This window comes from Rhinoraja longicauda, chromosome 5 (assembly GCF_053455715.1).
Source record: "Rhinoraja longicauda isolate Sanriku21f chromosome 5, sRhiLon1.1, whole genome shotgun sequence".
In the NCBI taxonomy this organism is placed as follows: domain Eukaryota; kingdom Metazoa; phylum Chordata; class Chondrichthyes; order Rajiformes; family Arhynchobatidae; genus Rhinoraja; species Rhinoraja longicauda.
The window spans coordinates 28440998-28459897 of record NC_135957.1 but is presented as its reverse complement, the minus strand read 5'-3'; the positions used below and the strand labels follow the sequence as shown (position 1 = coordinate 28459897).

At 40.2% G+C, this 18900-nt stretch overlaps 1 protein-coding gene across 4 annotated transcripts in view; it reads left to right on the top strand.

Moving 5' to 3' along the window:
• Nucleotides 1-18900, top strand: part of pxdn (peroxidasin) — a 175444-nt gene that overhangs the window by 59570 nt on the left and 96974 nt on the right. For all 4 annotated transcript variants that reach the window (XR_013547263.1, XM_078399189.1, XM_078399190.1 and 1 more), the window contains exons 2-3: nt 1389-1460; nt 10753-10824. Coding sequence is in view for 3 of the 4 variants with exons in the window: in XM_078399189.1 (XP_078255315.1) it covers nt 1389-1460; nt 10753-10824 (144 nt within the window). In the remaining variant the exon portion in view is untranslated. The remainder of the gene's footprint in view (nt 1-1388; nt 1461-10752; nt 10825-18900) is intronic.

Genomic DNA, 18900 nt, shown 5'->3' with positions numbered 1-18900 from the left:
TTTGTCTTGATCTTGTAAATGACAGTATTAGTTTCCTTTTTCTATCCAAAACCCCATGACTATTCTAAACCAACAGCATTGTGGTAAGTGATCAATGCAGTGATAGCAGTTAATCAGAGTGGTCTCACTAATACTTTTCTGACTCCGTCTTGTAGTCGTGTACTTTGCCTTTCCATATCACCAAAAGGCTTGGCTCAAACACAAGATAGCCTTATGGCGTCCAGGCCGAATGAGAGAAATTCTGTACAAATAAAGGCAGAAAGTTTGAGAATAGTGTTTGGATTCAAGGAAATTCCATCATTTTTTAGGAAGTAGATTCTTAACTACGAGCAGCTCATAAGTCACTTCTAGTGTTACTGAGTCTTAACTCATTTTTGATAGAGCATTGTCAAGTATGCACTATTAAGTAATCTTATTTCAGAATGACTATGCAGTTGAGAATTGGCAATCGAACAGAGCACTACTGCTGATACTCTGTTTTGACTGCTGTGTGAAAACTCTGCTGGAAGTGAAGACGTGATCTTTGCATGAACTTTTGGAAATGTGTTTTCTGGCAATTTATTTAAAGCAAAAACTGGCCGAAATCGTATGATGAGCGGCAATTTTTTGTTTAATTGGTATGATGCATTTTGTTCCTTGTGATGAACACAGTCTCTGTGGTTTTTGGCATTGATGTGTGGCATCCTGTGAATCATTCAACCATCTAAATGCTTCTCAAGCACCGTGTCTCGCTCCCTTGCCAATTTCACCATTTTCCCACAACCTCGGGTACTGATGAATTACAATTCCCCTAATTAATCATGCATTGAATGCATGATGCAGTAATCAGTAGTCTGGATTCTTATTTTTGGACTGTCCAGACATTAAAAATTGACATGACCATCCAGTTCTCCCGTCTGATGTAATATGGGGTGTATGCCACCTCACAGCTGGATGCTATTACATGCCGACATGGTCCTTTCATTGGTTTGTGTTGACGTGGAGTGCATGGTGACAGGCCTCCATTTCCTTTTGAATTTACACTAGCAGAACTCTGGACCATTATTGCATTTTTGGCAACAATTCTAAAAGAGGGTTTGAACTGTGTGAATTAGGTTTTCCAGTTTCAGTTCCCGATGTTCTGTTCAGAAATGGACGTGCAAAATAGCCTGATTGAAGTTTCATTTTTGCATTAAATGTCTTTACACTTTGCTCTTTGTTGTTCTTGCATTCATGGTGATGTGCGAATGCATATTTGCAGCTCTTCAAAGTCAGATTATGAATAGATAAGGGGAAAGGAAGAGGTATTATTTTGTTGGATATTATTGCATGAATTTTTTGCTTGAATAATCTGATGACCGAATCCATTAATTATGATTGATCATTTTTAAAATTTCTGTTTTAATCAGGGATTTGCGATTCAATAAAATCAAAGATATTCCAGTTGCAGCCTTCAGACGTTTGAAGCACCTCAATACACTGTGAGTACCCTTCTCTCTCATTTTCTCAGCAGCTTTTCTTTCCTTCGCCCCTGTCAGTAAGTTGCCATTGGATTGCATTATTAATTTTGTGGAATCTAAGTTTGAATGTCATTTATCTTTGGTTTATCTCAGGAATTTGGAGCATAATTTCTGCTGGTCTCAACCTGCTTCTGTTGAGGTTTTGGCCTTTTCCCAACAGTCGCTCTATGTAGATGCATGTAATGTATTTAAGTTTAGCAACATGAAAATAGGAGTTGGCTGTTTACCATCCGAGCTTGTTCTGCTGATTGCCAAGATTATGGTGAATCTGATCTAATGTCAGAAACCTGCCATTTCCCCTCATTCTATGACAACATTTACAAAAATCTATTAATCATAAGTGATAGGAGCAGAATTAGGCCATTCGGCCCCTCAAGTTTGCTCCACCATGCAATCATGGCCGATCTACCTCTTCATTCTAACCCCTCCGGCCTTGTCCCCATAACCCCTGACACCCATACTAATCAAGAATCAATCTATTTCAGCATTAAAAATATCAATTGACTTGGTGTCCACTGCCTTCTGTGACAAAGAATTCCGCAGGTTCGCTACCCAGCTTTGAAATTAATCCCCACAGCTTCGAAATTAAAAAATGGAGCTATCACTGATTGCAGCTTGGGAAAGAGGGTTCCAAATTTTTAGCACTTCCTGTATGTGGTATTTCCATACCCCAGCCTGAAATAGTTGGCCTTAATTTTAAGATTATGTCCCTATGCAACACTGTGTGGAACAGCAGATGGTTTGCATGTTCTCCCTGTGTCTGTGTTGGTTTCTTCCAGGTACACATGATTTCCCCCATGTATCCCAAGTAAATGCTGGTTAGTGGATTAATTGATCACTGTAGATTAGCCCTTATGTCGGTGGATGGTAGCAAAATTTGATAGAGGGGTAGAGGAGGAAATGATGGGCATGTGAATGAGAATACCTGCAGTGAAATAGGGGAATAGGATTAATGATACTGCTTTGAGAGCCAATGTAGACTAGATGGGCAGAATGATGCCATCTAATATCTTGTACCATAGAATCATAGAGCGTTGGAAACAAGCCTGACCTGAAACATCACCTATCCATGCCCTCCAAAGATGCTGCCTGACCCACTGAGTTACTCTAGCACTTTTTGTTCTATGGAAACAAGCCCTTCGGCCCAGGTTATTCATGCTGATCAGGTTGGCCGCCTGGGCTCGTCCCATGTGCTTGTATTTGGCCCATAGCTCTCTAAACCTTTCCTAAACTCATCTATCCAAATGTTTTTTAGTAAGTTGTAATTGTATCTGCTTCCCTTGCTTCCTGTGGTAGTTTGTTCCCAATACAGACAAACCTTTGGGAGGAAAAAGTTGCTTTTGTTGTCCCTCTTAAATTTCTCCTCTTATGCCCTCTACTTTTGAAATCCTCCATCCCGAAGAAAAAGATTGTGAGACTTTATCTAAGCCTGCATGGTCTTGTGTATTTCATTAATTTAGTTTAGTTTACACATACAGTGCGGAAACAGCCCCTTTGGCCCACTGAGTCCGCGCCGATCCCCACACATTGAAACAAGCCTGCACACACCAGGGACACTTTACACTTATACCAAGTACACAAACCCAAGCCAATTATCCTACAAACCTGTACGTCTTTGGCGTGTGGGAGGAAATTGAAGATCTCATAGAAAACCCACGCGGTCACGGGGAGAACTTACAATCTCCATACAGGCAGCACCACTACTTGGGATTGAACTCGGGTCTCCGGCGTTGCAAGGCAGCAACTACTGCTACGCCACCGTGCGCCGCCCTTAACTTTCACCTCTGCAAAGAAGAAAGTCCCAGCCCATGTGGCCTCTCCCGAGAACTCAAGCCTGCAAGTCAAGGTAACATTGTGGTGAATTTTTCTTTGTACCATTTCCAACTTAATTATGTTCTTTCCTCCGGTTCCTGGCACAGTGTTTTACAACAAGAAGAGGACTAGGCATTGGACAAGTTTCCCAGCAACCAACCTTTCACTGTAGATGCAAGGAAGGCAGGAGTACTGGCCGTTTCCCAGCCAACAGTAGCACTGTTGGCTACACATCTGTTTATAGATAATACTATAAAAGCCTTTTGATGCTGAATGTGTTAGCATTCTCCTTTACCAATGCCCTCAACCCCCTTTTGTTTTTGTCGCTTTGCAACTCTTTTCTCCAGATTGTAAATCTGTCTTGGTCTTTACTATTATGAATATTTTTTCTTCTGATTTTGTTGGCCCTTAATTGATACTGATTTTGGTTTGAGAAGGGACTACACCCGAAACGTCCTTCTCTGCTGCTTGTTCCGCTGAGTTACTCCAGCTTTTTGTGTCCATCTTTGGTTTATTATTGTCACTTGTACTAATGGATGCTATCCAATCAAATCAAATTATAATACATAGGACAACAGTCAAGCTGTAATTAGTCATCATTTACTGCATGCATTTGTTTTTGGCAAGTAGAATCCTTGGAAGTAAAACTGTTTTATTTGTAGTAAATTATTTTTTGAATCGAAATGCTCATTTAGGTTTCTTGATTTTCAATTGACCAACGACCATTTTTGTGTCTCAGCATTGAGGACCATCTAACTCAAAATCTGGAATCTTAGTTTTGCATTTCTCTAATTTCTATGTGCCTTAGACAGAATTATATTTGGTATTTGAAAAGTATTGATACATAGTTAGATTAACAAAAATTGTTTTGGTGCTTATAAAATGTAATATGGCCTTCTTAGTTTAGAATCAAATAATCTTTACATGCAAAGGGCATGACACTGTGCCCTTTGTGTCTGTTCCCTTCTAATTTCTCCCCCCCCCCCCCCCCCAATGGTGCCACAATCAAGATGGAATTAGACATTAAATATCATCAACAATTTGGCAAACTACATTGAAGCTCCAGCCAAGAAAGAACACCAAAGCTTCAACAATTCTTACTAACTTTCACAGATGCATCGTAGAAACCATCCAATTGGGATGCATCACATCCTGGTTTGGCGACAGCTCTACGCAAGGCCACTAGAAATTGCAGAGAGTTGGGGATACAGTCCAGACCATCACGTAAACCAGCCTCAACCCCCATCCCCCATCATCCCCATCTACACTTCATCTTGCCTCTGCAAAACAGCCATACTAATCAAGAACCACTTACATCCCTGTCATTCCCTCTTCTCTTTCCCCTCAGGCAGAAAACCCAAAGACATGAAGGCATGTTCCACCATAATTAGATTGGCTTCTTCCCCGCTGTTAGCAGATGACTGAACAGTGCTCTCATAAGATAGGGGTGTAATTCCGATCTCCCAACCTACCTCACTTTTTTAAATCTTCTGTAACTGCAACATTATAATGTTGTAAACTATATTCTTCACCCTGCACTATCTGTTGAACGTGTGTATGAATCAGATGGACACAAAGTGCTGGAATAACTCAGCGGGACAGGCAGCATCTCTGCAGAGCAGGAATGGATGACGTTTCGGGTTGTGACCTTTCTTCAGACTGAGAGTTAGGGGAGAGGGAGTCGAGATATCATCATATCATATCATATATATACAGCCGGAAACAGGCCTTTTCGGCCCTCCAAGTCCGTGCCGCCCAGTGATCCCCGTACATTAACACTATCCTACACCCACTAGGGACAATTTTTACATTTTTTACATTTACCCAGCCAATTAACCTACATACCTGTGCGTCTTTGGAGTGTGGGAGGAAACCGAAGATCTCGGAGAAAACCCACGCAGGTCACGGGGAGAATGTACAAACTCCTTACAGTGCAGCACCCGTAGTCAGGATCGAACCTGAGTCTCCGGCGCTGCATTCGCTGTAAAGCAGCAACTCTACCGCTAAGGTGTGAAAACGACAGATCAAAGCAGACAATGTTAAGGATATGTAGCATGTTTCATTGTTAGCTGAGGGGAAGGCGACACGAAGGCATACAATCAGTAAAATTAATCAAAAGGACGGTGAATCTAGTCAGAGAACTAGGGTGGGGGAGGGATGGAGAGAAGGAAAGCAAGTTTCTTGAAGTTAGAGAAATCCATATTCATACAGCTGGGTTGTAAGCTGCCCAAGCTTATGGGTATGGCTTAATTGTACTCTTGTGTAGTCTGAACTTTCCCCCAAGGAGAACCCAGCTTCCCCAGTCTAACATTTGTGGCTGAAATATCTCATCCCGCCCATCTGCATTCTTTTGCATCTTGTCTTTGCTGCACCCTCACATGGATCTTAACAGTCTTCAAGCAAGTTGATCAGAGGGTCGCTCCAAGGCACAATTGCACAGTTCCTAATACAAACTTAAATGAGTCAAAAACATTAAATCTGATGAATGGTTATTGCCCTGAAATAGTGACTCTTTCTCGTTCTACAGATGGCGCCTGATATGCTGAACGTTTCCAGTATTTTCTTCTTTTATTTAAGACTCCCAGCTTCTGTGGTAATTTCTTTTTAAATCTTGAAATCAAAGTAACTCCATTCGGCAATAAAATCTTAAGCAGCACAAGAATGTACTTTAATTCAGTGGCTGATCGTGCGCTATCATGAAAGGTAGAAGTATAGTCTGATTACTTGCTCTCCTGCATTGAGAGCCTCTTGCCTTGGGGATAATGACCTCATACCCTGCTGTCTGTGGACTGGAATGTTGGTGGTCTTTGTTCCAGTAAAGTACAATGTCCTGGGATTTTTCCCCCTCCTGTTGCTGTTTTGAAAGAGAGTGTATTATGCTGTGGAAATGGGGCTATTTCAGCATTGATACTGAATGCTCTTAAAATGCAGGGATTGTAATTTGTTTGGTTTCTAATTTGCATCAAAGAGCAAAATTTGGGATGGATGGTTTTACTTGCAGGACCTACCATTTTATAGCCTCCAGAATTGTTATTTAAATTCAGCAGTGTATGTGGCTCAGCTTCAAACTTACTTTCGCAAATCATTCAGACATCTTCCTGTTTTAGAAAAATAATACTTAGAAAAAATATTTAATGCAACAAATCGTGATCTAAGTTAACAAGAGCGTATTTACACTTGTGCACACTAATGTTGTGCAAATTAGTGTTGTGGGCTGACTCCCTTGACCACACAAACATCACAATTATTGATACACAAATATGCTTGCAACCATGAGAGGAACAAATAAGTCTGCTCTAAGTTTCCTTCATTGTTATCACAATGGTGTGAAATAATTTAAGGTGAAGGTGGAAGTGCAGATGCTGGAATCTTGAGCAAAACGTTGAAACTCAGCAGGCCATGCGACATCTGTGGAGGGAATTGATGGATGGGACAAGGGGCCACAGTTTCAGAATAAGGGGTAGGCCATTTAGAACGGAGATGAGGAAGAACTTTTTCAGTCAGAGAGTGGTGAAGGTGTGGAATTCTCTGCCTCAGAAGGCAGTGGAGGCCAGTTCGTTGGATGCTTTCAAGAGAGAGCTGGATAGAGCTCTTAAGGATAGCGGAGTGAGGGGGTATGGGGAGAAGACAGGAACGGGGTACTGATTGAGAGTGATCAGCCATGATCGCATTGAATGGCGGTGCTGGCTCGAAGGGCTGAATGGCCTACTCCTGCACCTATTGTTTATTGTCTATTGTCTATTGACCCGCCCCACCCCGTTTGGAAGGTGAAGATGTCCAGTTTGATATAGGCCAATTAACATGCTGCATGGTCTTGCATTTGGTGGATGCATGTGTGAACCTACGTTTGTGTACAAAGATGTGCTTTTATTTTCAAACTAATTAATGCTTGCAGTGTACATCACCACACCAGGTCTTGGCTTACTAACTTGATCAACTTTTCGAGGCGATGACGAAGGTGATCGATGAGGGTAGGGTTAGCGTTGTCTATATGGATTTTAGTAAGGCATTTGATCAAGTTCCTCCTGGTAGGCTGATCCAGATTAAGATGCAGGGGATTAATAGTGACTTGGTCCTTTGGATTCAGAGCTGGTTTACTGAGATGGCAGAGGGTTGTGGTGGTAGGTTTTGAAAAGGGTATAGAGGAGGTCTATCAGAATGCCTTTTGGATTAAAGGGTATTAGCTCCAGGGGGAGGTTAGGCAGACAAATTATTTTCTCTGGAGAGTTTGAGGGGAGACTTGATAAAGTATTTAGAATTATGAGGGGCACAGATAGGGTAGACAGAATATTTTTCTCAGGATGGAAGTATCAAATTATTCTAGCATTTTGTGTCTTAAAACTTAGGGAGTTGTAATCATTCTCCCCAAAATGCTCTTCCACTGTAACATCAGTCACCTGGCCAGGCACATTTCCCAACACTATGTCCGGTATGTTCTTTTCTCAGGTTGGACCATCCACATACAGTTTCATGAACCACTCCTGCATACACCTAAAAATATTTGCCTCGTCTAAGCACACTGTAAATCTCAGTCATTATTGGGGAAGTTAAAATCACCCACTAAGTCAATCCTATTGCTTTGGCGCCTTTCTGTAATCTGTCTACATATCAGATTATGGCAATTTGAAGCTTTTGATTCTTTTCTACCATCGTTCCATCGATTTCGACAAGTTTGTGGGTCCTCACTCTTACTCTTCTAAAGTCCATAGCCCTAAGCACAGATTAGGGCTCTACGTTTATCTGCTTTTCCTGCAATACTCCTTGCATTGAAATAAGCACATTTCAGCCCATCAGCTTCACCATATTTCCTCATCTCTCGCTGCCTGTCCTTCCTTTGAGACTTACTTCCTAACCTTGACATTCCCATCGCCCCTTCCAATTTTTGATCTACTATTTTGATTCCAACCCCTCCTGCCCCTGTAGATTAAACCCTCCTAAGCTCAAGCAGCACAGAAATATGCCCTTCGGCTCAACTCATGCAGTAAAATTAACTAGAGGGCAACCATAACTGTTACAAGCTATATTTTGCAATTGTTAGCAAAAGGTGTCTTTGTAAAACATTGTTTTCAAAACTTCCCACGGTCAGAATGCCATCATTATAATAATCAGGCCTTTTTATGAAAGCATAAAACATTGGAAAATCTAAATTCTTTCGTTTGTCTTGTTTCTCATTACAGCAGAAAGTTGGTAACCAATTGGAATAATCTGCCTTTTGATTGCTCCACTTTACTCGCGGAAGGAAATATTTTGTTCTGAAAGTGTTTGCTTACAGTATGGTTAAACTTAGATTAGCTAACCCAGCTTGGTTTGATTCTTTACATGATTAAGGGGAGCTTATTTTGGAACTAATACTTGCTTGTAATTTAGAATGCAAGTAAGAAGGAATTTGCAAACTTGGTTTGACGATTTTTCCCCTTTGAGCTACATTTGCAAATTTTGAACATGAGAAAATAAAGTGAAAGGAGACCACTCGTCCAAATGGGTCCATGTTTTCACAGATGTAAATATTGAAATTATTGGGGAAGCAATTAAAAATGTGTGTCTAATTTCTTATTGCATTTCTAGCATTAGAGTTGATGGGGTTTATTAGATTTAAATCACAATATATGTTATGCAGGAATAAACCCTTCAAAATGTTTAAAGTGACACACCCCACAATTTATCCGTCCTAAAATCAATCTTGGCTTTGAAGATGAATGGCTGCTCAATTGAGCTTAATTGCTGAGATAAAGTTGTTTAACAGTGTGGCTACATTGGCTAAATATTAACTTTCAGAATTGGTTTGTTCATTGAAAGTGTGTTTTTCTTTTGAGCCATTTGGTTGAGCTCCCCATCCATACAAAACCTTGGCAGGTGAAAGGTGGCAATAAATGTTGGATCTTTAGGTGAATTCGTTCACGGCAGAAGAAGCCAAAGAGTTTCCTCCTGGTTCATCAAGTTACGCAGTAAATCTCCACTGACAGATCTGTCAGATTTTCACAGAAGGGAGGTCGATTGTCAGAGAGCGGATTGCCAGAGAGCGGCTGGTGGTGGGGAGGGTGGTCAGTAGAGGATCGTAAGGAGGGGGGTGTTTATAGGCCAAGAATGGATTGCAAGCACTGGTGAGGTTTTGATTGGCCAGGAGCAGGACCCTCAGTGAATGGCTGAGTGGAGTAGAGGGACGGACAGACGCTTGGCTGGGAGTGTGCTTAATGGGGAGATGGGTAATGGCTCCCACGCCACACCCATTTGCATCACAAGCTGCTTGCCCCAATATGTAATTGGAGCCTCTTTGTTAATATTCTTGATCTACTTACCGGCTCTTACAAGGTTGGCTGTGGGCCAAAGACTTTATTAATGGAGCCCTGCAAATAAATTATTTTATGGAAACCTCTTCCTCGAGAATTTCTGGCTCTGGAAGTTGCCTCGCCCCTGTTTTGCCAGGCACTCTTGTTCGCAATCGCAGTTGGTTTTGATTTGTCTCGTAGGATTTGGAGCATGAAATATATTGCTGAGCATCACTTAAATAATCTACTACCCATAGTTGGTGCTGAGTACATGAGGTTCATGTGCCTTGCAGAGGCAATCACACACCAATCCATTTAATCCACGATCTCCCATTGTTGCTGGGAGAAACAGCAAGAGTGTAATGGAGCTGATTGCAGGGGAGGGGCCTCATATGGACCAAATTATAGGGTGAGGGGAGATGGTGGGGGGAGGGGGAGGCTGACTCGGGAAGGTAGACATAAAATGCTAGAGTTACTCAGCGGGACACGGGACAGGCAGCATCTCTGGATAGACGGAGACCATTCTTCAGACTCGACCCGAAACATCACCTATTCCTTCTATCCAGATGCAGCCTGTCCCGCTGAGTTTCTCTAGCATTTTGTGTTGATCTTCGATGTAAACCAGCATCTGCAGTTCCTACACGTTGATTCGGGAACGACTTGATGGGGACATCTTCAGGATTCCTGCTGGGGCAATAGATCAGATGGGTCAGGCATGACATTAGATAAAAGGTCCACATGATGGTAAAGTACTTGTTAGAATTTGTCCTGATGAATGCAATTATGCAGTGCAATCATGGCACTACTCAGCTGAATTTTTGGGTTGTTATCTTTAAAGGAAAATGGTTGAGTCTTGCCTCAAGCAAAACAGCCGGTTCTCATGAACTTTGGTTGTTCTTTCAGTGTTTACTGTCTGTGAGTGTGGTTGCAAGCTAGACATTATAATGTCATTTTTTTTAAACGATAGTGCAAGATGTTTTTAAGTACATGTTGAATTTTCCAGTGTTTATGTCGATTTCTGCTGTCGGCATCTCCTGTGTGTGCGTCAGATAGGTTTGCTGAAATTGCTTTCTCTTTGTACCAGTTTTGGACCAAAAGATAAATTAATTTGTGATGTTAAAAAAAATAAGGTGCGTGTTTTTTTAGTGTGTAATACTACAATATTTTTTTTATAGGCTGTTAAACAACAACCAAATAAGGAGAATTCCCAGGGGTGCGTTTGAAGACTTGGAGAATTTAAAATATCTGTGAGTAAACCATTTTCGTATTTCAGTGTTGTAATGGTTAGATGAGCAGATGTGTCGAGTTGGACAGGATTGTGGTCAGTTCTAGTTTAGAAATATTTGAGTCTGGTTGGAAATTCGAAGCGACGTGGCCAAAATGAAATTACATTGGTAGGTTTTCTCCTTTCAGAGGTCAAATGTGTAAATATTCTTTGCTTTTTGGATGGCTGGCGGGTTTTATCATTGGAAGACATGACAGGCACCTTCAGCGTTTGGCTTGTAGCTATTCCTATCAGAGAGGTCTCTTGCACATTCCATTATGTTCTTCTGTGACGACTGTCTTAACCACTGTCCATTTTTAAGACTGCTTGTTTATACATCTTTCATGTGCGAGAAATCAAACCCGAACCAAATCCTTCGTCTTCCTGAACAAGGAATCGGCAAATGAATTGCTCAGCAAATGCATTGCTTCCCGTGTAATCCTCCGCAATTGAGTGTAGTTTAGTTTATTCATGTCCACGCCATTCTGTGGATTGCATTAGTTGCTGCCTGGTTAGTGAGACATTTTTGTTATTTGGATGCAAGTAAAATATTGTAGATACAAATTCCTTATGCCACGATTATGAATATTTAGTTCCGTACTTTTCAATAAGAAAAAAGATTCATATTTTTCTTGCACCGCATCAGAATTTGATCACCACAGGGATTCACTATACTATAAAAGATAGAAGGGAAAAGTCTGCTGGAAATACGAGGTTTGGGAAATGTTCAATTGAACTAGGTTAAAACTATTTGAGCAGAAGAGAATTAAATTAACAGCTGCAAAGAATGTACAATAAAAGTAGAGTGAAATAAAATCATGAGTTGAACATGAGACATTTGCAATGTTCATTTTATTGTCTTTGTTGTATGACCTGACATATTTCGCTCAATATATTTCTCATTGTGGACACAATGTTATTGACACAGTCATTTCTCCATCACCATAAAACGTTCATAATCTGTCACTTGGAGTAGGAGCACACCATTATTAACATGAAGGACAAAATATAACTTTTTATTTTTTACTGCATGTGCTGTGTAAACTGTGACAGGTTCATAATTAATGCAGAGAGGTGCTGTGACAAACTCTGCAACTGTTTATGAACCTGTTTTGAAGGTTGTAATTGCTGATGAGCTGTAGAACCGAGGAACAAGCAATACTGCTCTGCTCTAATCTGCTCTTCTTACTCAGTGTGTGCAGGACATTATAGTTTAAGCCAGAAAAACCCACACTCATGTGTTCCAGCTGGAGTCAATGTGCAAGAGCAAGATTTCTGGCTTATGCTTCACATTTTTGCTTATCCTTTCTCTGCATTTGCCATCCCACAGTCTACTCACAACTCTTTCATTGTGGGACTTTTCACTACTGCTCCATTTTCATCAACTTTGGGGTCCACACAAACCATTTGGAGGTTTCATTTTTTTCAAAAGAGAATTATATTTTAGGATTGTAGACTTCCCGCAGTTGATTGTGTGTGTGTACTTGACTTTAGTTATGTGGGTTACATTCTAATTTATTTCCCAAACTGTTGAACTAGAAGGAAAATAAAGATTAGTTCCATTAGCACTTCAATAGCTTGTAACATGTTTTCAGTTTACTTGATTTACACACAGAAAATTATGTTATTATTGCACAGTTATACTGTTATTGCGTAGTAATGTTTAGTGGGTAATGTGTGCCATGAGTTCATAGATTGCCTGTGTTGTGTAATGGAGTTCCTCTTGTTTCATATAACAGGGTATAATATTTGAAAATTAGAGTTTTAAAAATGTGCCAGTTTATTCATTCTTTTTTAATTGCTAACTCTACACACAAGCAAGCTTTAAGGTTCATTAACCTGAAGGCATAACAAACACACATTAAATTGTAAAATTAAAAATTGCTGTTGCTGAAAAATGTTGAAATAAAAACAGAAAATGTTCTGATGATAGGTAATCAACCTGAGTATTTCCAACATTTTCTGCTTTTTGTTTTAACTTGAGAGCAACTGGTCTTACTTTGCTAGGTGATTGCATATTGTGAATCAATTCAAAGGTACCAAAAATTCAAAAAGGAGCATTGTTGAGAAGAAGTAGTTTTTTTCTTTTTTGTAAGTCTGGATGGAAGTTTTGCTAAACAATAGCAGCAGCAAGATGCATCATCACCACAGATCAAAGTGCTGACCGCGGGAGAAGACGGCAGGGGAAGGGAAAAGACATTGTGGCCTTCCATCACAGTGAGGAGAGGACTGGAGGAGACTCACTGTGATGGATGTTTCTTTTTTTGTGTGTTTTTGGGGTTGTGTAATTTGCCTATTTTAATGCTTTATTGTGTAATCTGCCTATTTTAGTGCTTTTATTGTTGGACTGTGGGTGACTGAATTTCGTCCAAAAAACTTTTTTGGATGACAAATAAAGCTATCTTGAATCTTGAATCTTGAACTACATTTGAACTAGGCTGTGTTTTGGTCAATATTTGTTTTTCTGCTTCCAAAGTGTTAAATTTCTGTTAATTCCTGTACAATTCAAAATCTGAATGATGTGTAACATCACTAAGCTCCTTATCTGATTATTAATATGAGCATTAATTTGCTACCAAATTATTTTTACAGATAAATGGCTGTGTCAGAGGCCAGTTTACCTTTCTCCTAGTTTTGGTTGGATCACGCTGCTGAGTAATTAAAATGGCTTGTGCTGCAAAGAATTTAAACCATCTTATTTTGTGGAGCTGTAACAAATCAGTAAGAAAACACAGCTTTCTGGCAAACAAATGTCCAACTTAGCACATGTTTTTGACATCTAAATGTGCTTGGTACATACAACAGCTTTACAGACTTTGTCCATTGAACCATTTACTTTCAAAGCTGCCATTTCAAGCTAAGCTGTAGGCTTTAAACACAACACTCTGGTTTAGTCTGCCTCTGTAGCATGTTTACGATTAGTAATCCAAATCTTTTTTTGAAGAACAGATACAAAAAAAATCTTAGCAGCGGAATTTTTGGTGAATGTTTTTTTCATTAAAAATCTTCAGAAGCATCTTGCCACCAGACATTTGATGGCATTATTTTCCATAACATATTTTCCATTTCATTGTTACATATCATTACATTATATGTTCGGCCATGTATTTCAGTGGCATTCCTACAATCTTCCATTTCTAAGTAGTTTTGTCAGGCTCCTTTGTCCATAAGTTCATCAGTTCTAAGAGCAGAATTAGGCCATTCAGCTCATCAAGTTTACTCTGCCATACAATCATGGCTGATCTATCTTTCCTTCTCAAACTCATTCTCTTGCCTTCTCCCCATAACACCTAACACCCTTACTCATCAAGAATCTGTCAATCTCCACCCTAAAAAAAATCCATTGACTTGGTCTCCGCTGCTGTCTGTGGCAATGAATTTCACAGATTCCCCATCCTTTGACAAAAGAAATTCGTCCTCAACTCCTTTCTAAAGGTACGTTCTTTTATTCTGAGGCTAAGTCCTCTGATCCTAGACACTCCCACTGGTAGAAACATCCTCTCCACATTCACTCTATCCAGGCCTTCCACTATTCAGTAAGTTTCAGTGAGGTCCCCCATCATCCTTCTCAACTCCAGATCCATCATGTCATCCATCATATGTCCCTTCAACATCATGCACATTTGAATTGCTATAGATTGTTTGGCTGGTCCAAATTCTGTCTTAAACCTCCTGTTGAATAAACACGAAGTTCTGGAGTAACTTCAACCAACTTAAGCGGGTTGGTTAGCATCTTTGGAGAACAAAGATAGGTGAATATCAGCTGAGTTACTCCAGAATTTAGTCTCTATTCAACAGGAGTAACGTGACAAAACGACACCTGGCCATGTTCTCAAGAGATGCCGTTGAGTTACTTCAGCACTTTGTGTCTTTTTTTTGTACACCAGCATCTGCAGTTCATAGTATCAACTTCCAGCAGTGAGTTGTGTCATGACTCAGTATTTGGCGAGAATAATGTTGGGTAACTAAAAATAATTATATATGTGCAGCAACGTTAAATAAGCTCCTGGTATTGTTTTCATGAGCATAGTCTCATTTTTGTTGAAAGGGGTAAGATGGTTCATTCCAAGCTAACATATTATAGAGAGAATCCTCTATGTTCCCTTTCTTTCAAGCTAATAGCAAATAGTTGAACCCTCAACCCAGAAGGCCCTGGAGTTAACTAACAGACAGCATCAAGTCAAAAGGGTCATGACTTGCGTGAAAATTGTAAACCTGCTGCATTAATTGTTCATTTCAGTTTTATTACATGAATGCTTGATTTGGGGATTCGAGCAAGGCTGATTCTACAATATCAGTTTATGAAATCTATGATTATAATCTGCCTTTTTCCTCCACACAATGAAAATCGGTTTTCATTGTTGCTTTTCCTTTAGATGTTGTCAACAACCCTGATGCCTAATAACAGTTGTCTTGACTATTTCCCTGAATCTAAAAAATAATGGGATGAAGTAATGACGATGGCAGCAAAGGGTGAATGAATCGCTGCTGTCTTCGATTCCAGTTGTATTCTTGGTCATTGTTCAGAGCACCATGCCTTAAATGTTTTAGAGAAGCATACAAGCTATGTATATAAAAGAAAAGGCTTTTATATTAACAATAATTTCAGTTCAATTTCTCTACAATGATTTGTCAGTTATTTTATTGGGTTTACCATGGAGTACTTATTTCATCCAAAGAGGAATCCTCATTATTTCTGAACTCTGTAATTCTTTGCTGCTGTCATTTCGGGACCGGCGTCGGGAACTCAAAGCCACAGGAATTTCGACCGCCCCGATGCGGGAGATTAGACTTCCCCGACATGGGAGCTCGATCACTGGCTGCAGATGGTTTTGACTCCCCCAACCGCGGGAGGAAAGAAGATAAGACTTTATTGGCTTCCATCACTGTGGGGAACGTGGAGGAGTCCTGTGGTGGATGTTTATGTCAATTTTTTATGTAGTTGTATGTGTTTCTGCTTTTTTGGTATGACTATATGGCAAACCAAATTCATGGTATGTTGCAAAGAATATTTGGCTAATAAATTACGATTACGATTATGATTATTATTCAGTGACCCCATACGTGAGGTGAATGTGGGAGGTTCCAAAAATCAATTCCAAATTTGTTTGTAAATGTAATTCAGAAACTGCTGAGGGGACCCGAAGGAAGTTAACCTTTTTTAATCAATTTCTAACCATTGAGTACATTTACTTGTTAATACCTTTTTATCACTACAAAATTGAATTATTCAATAATTGAATTAATCAATCAATAAAAAGCAATAACTTATGGTTTAGTAAAATCTAAACGACGTTAAGTCATTTTGAATGAATAGGTAGAGACCACATTGCCTTCTGCCTTGGTTTTCCTATGTGCCTCCTCTTTTGAGTCTTTCATTGCATTTGATCAGCTGTCCATGTGTACTAGCCTTTTAGCTGTGGTATTTCTGGGGTGGAAAACAAGCACAAAATGACTTTCTTGTATATTCTGCAGAGATAAATATAACTGATGGTTAACAGATGCACCAGTGTGCTAAATTTCATCTTGTACAAACATATAAAATTATTAAGGGATTGGACACGCTAGATGCAGGAAACATGTTCCCGATGTTGAGGGAGTCCAGAACCAGGGGCCACAGTTAAGAATAAGGGGTAGGTCATTTAGAACTGAGATGTGGAATTACTGTTTCACCCAGAGAGTTGTGAATTTGTGGAATTCTCAGCCGCAGAAGGCAGTGGAGGCCGATTCACTGGATGTATTCAAAAGAGAGTTAGATGGAGCTCTTAGGGCCAGTGGAATCAAGGGGTATGGGGAGAAGACAGGAACGGGGTACTGATTATGGATGATCAGCCATGATCACATTGAATCATGGCCTACTCCTGCACCTATTGTCTATGCATCTATGTGACAGGTTTTGTATCAAAAGAGACTCTATCTGTATATTAAAAAAATATTAGTGTTGTTAAATAATTGGTTCAGAAAAGAAAATGCAAAAGTAACAACAACAATTCAGTTGAGAAGAAAATTCAGATTTAATAATTTATAATGGTTATGGGAAAGATAATGAACTAGGTATAAGTAATTACATTACAAAGATTTTCTGATAGCTTATTCCCAGTTATTGAGAAATAAGTGAGGAAATTGTGAATGCTCTGGTCGTACATTTTGCTGAGGTCTGCAGATTTTCAGTTGTACGCTATCAGATTGAAAATTGTTCAAGTCTGTTATTAATGAGAGTACAGAGATGAATTGCAGAAATACCTCAGTGTGGGGATGTTATTAGACTATTTCTTTACTTGCTGTGCACTGACACAGTATTGTGTGGATTTTGAAGGGTTGGACCATGTTTGATTTATCTTGTTTGAGGCACCACAAGTCTAAAGAAGGGTCTCGACCCAAAATGTCAACCATTCTTTCTCTCCGGAGATGCTGCCTGTCCCACTGAGTTACTCCAGCATTTTGTGTCTTATCTTTGGTTTAAACCAGCATCTGCAGTTCCTTCCTAGATTGGTGCTGGGGCTGAGTTCAGTTACGAAAACTACACAGACTGCCCTACTCAAGGTCCTTCAAGACTGGCCTCATCAAGGTTTACTTTTGATAAACCAAATCTGTAAAAGAGTGCTTTTTTTTTCCCCCCTAAGAATCAAGGCCAAATCCAAAAGGCCAAATCCAAAAGGCCAAATCCAAAAGGCCTGATATGGGACCATTCTGAACTATCTTCAGCCTGTTATCTTCAGACCTTCAGTCCTTCCTACCTGCATTAAGAGGATGAGCTGTGGCGGGCTGGATGAAGCTGGCTTGCTATCTCTGGAGCAACATCAGGGTGCTCTGGGAGTACTCTAGAAAGTCTATGTTGTGGACGATAAGGCCTGTGTACAGATAACCCTCATTATAACAGACCACAGAGGGGAATAGTGCCCGTTATTGCCGATCATCCGTTATAACCAAGTAAGGGATTCACTCCAACCACCTGGCAGTCTAATAACATAAGGAAATAACTGCAGATGCTGGTACAAATCGATTTATTCACAAAATGCTGGAGTAACTCAGCAGGTCAGGCAGCATCTCGGGAGAGAAGGAATGGCAGTCACTGGCAGTCACTCCATGAAACAACATGTTGTTTTCAAATACAAAGTATTTTTGTTACTACAAGGTAAAAATACTGTTTGCTACATTGTTTAATAGAGTGTCATTGCACAAGTGTCAATCGACACTTCATCATTCGTCTCGCCTTATGACAACTCTTGGTGATCATCATTCTTGCTAATCTCTTCCAGCCCGGCAGCTTGCTTACTTTGTAACAATAAAGGATTCCCCTCCATGATCATATTGAATGGCGGTGCAGGCTCGAAGGGCCGAATGGCCTACTCCTGCACCTATTTTCTATGTTTCCCCCAATTGAACTTCCTCCCTGTCCGATAATCAGTCTGAATGCACTGAGCATAAATAATAAAAATATCCACCAATATAATATCATAGAAGATTGGCTGCCACTGAGAACTGAAACCATAGATTATGTTGGTGATAAGACGATAAATAGGATTTAAAATCACCCCGAGTCATTTGCATTGATTGCTCTATCTTGTTGTTTTCTTCTTGAGCAGTCGATGGAACGAACACACATAGCTACTTTTCCACATTTAGCAAGACCAACCACAAACTACTTTGGATCACAAAATGCTGGAGTAACTCAGCAGATCAGGCAGCATCTCAGGAGAGAATGAGCTTGCAGCCCAGTGGTATGAACATTGACTTCTCCAACTTTAGATAGTTCATCTGTCCCTCTCTTCCCCTCCCCCTTCCCAGTTCTCCCTTTATCTTCCTGTCTCCACCTATATCCTTCCTTTGTCCCGCCCCCCTGACATCAGTCTGAAGAAGGGTCTCGACCCGAAACATCACCCATTCCTTCTCTCCTGAGATGCTGCCTGACCTGCTGAGATACTCCAGCATTTTGTGATACCTTCGATTTGTACCAGCATCTGTAGTTATTTTCCTACACAAACTACTTTGTGCTCTTATTTATATATAAAATAATGGTTTTGGAGACATTCATCCCCTTGGAGGAGGAGAAGGGTGC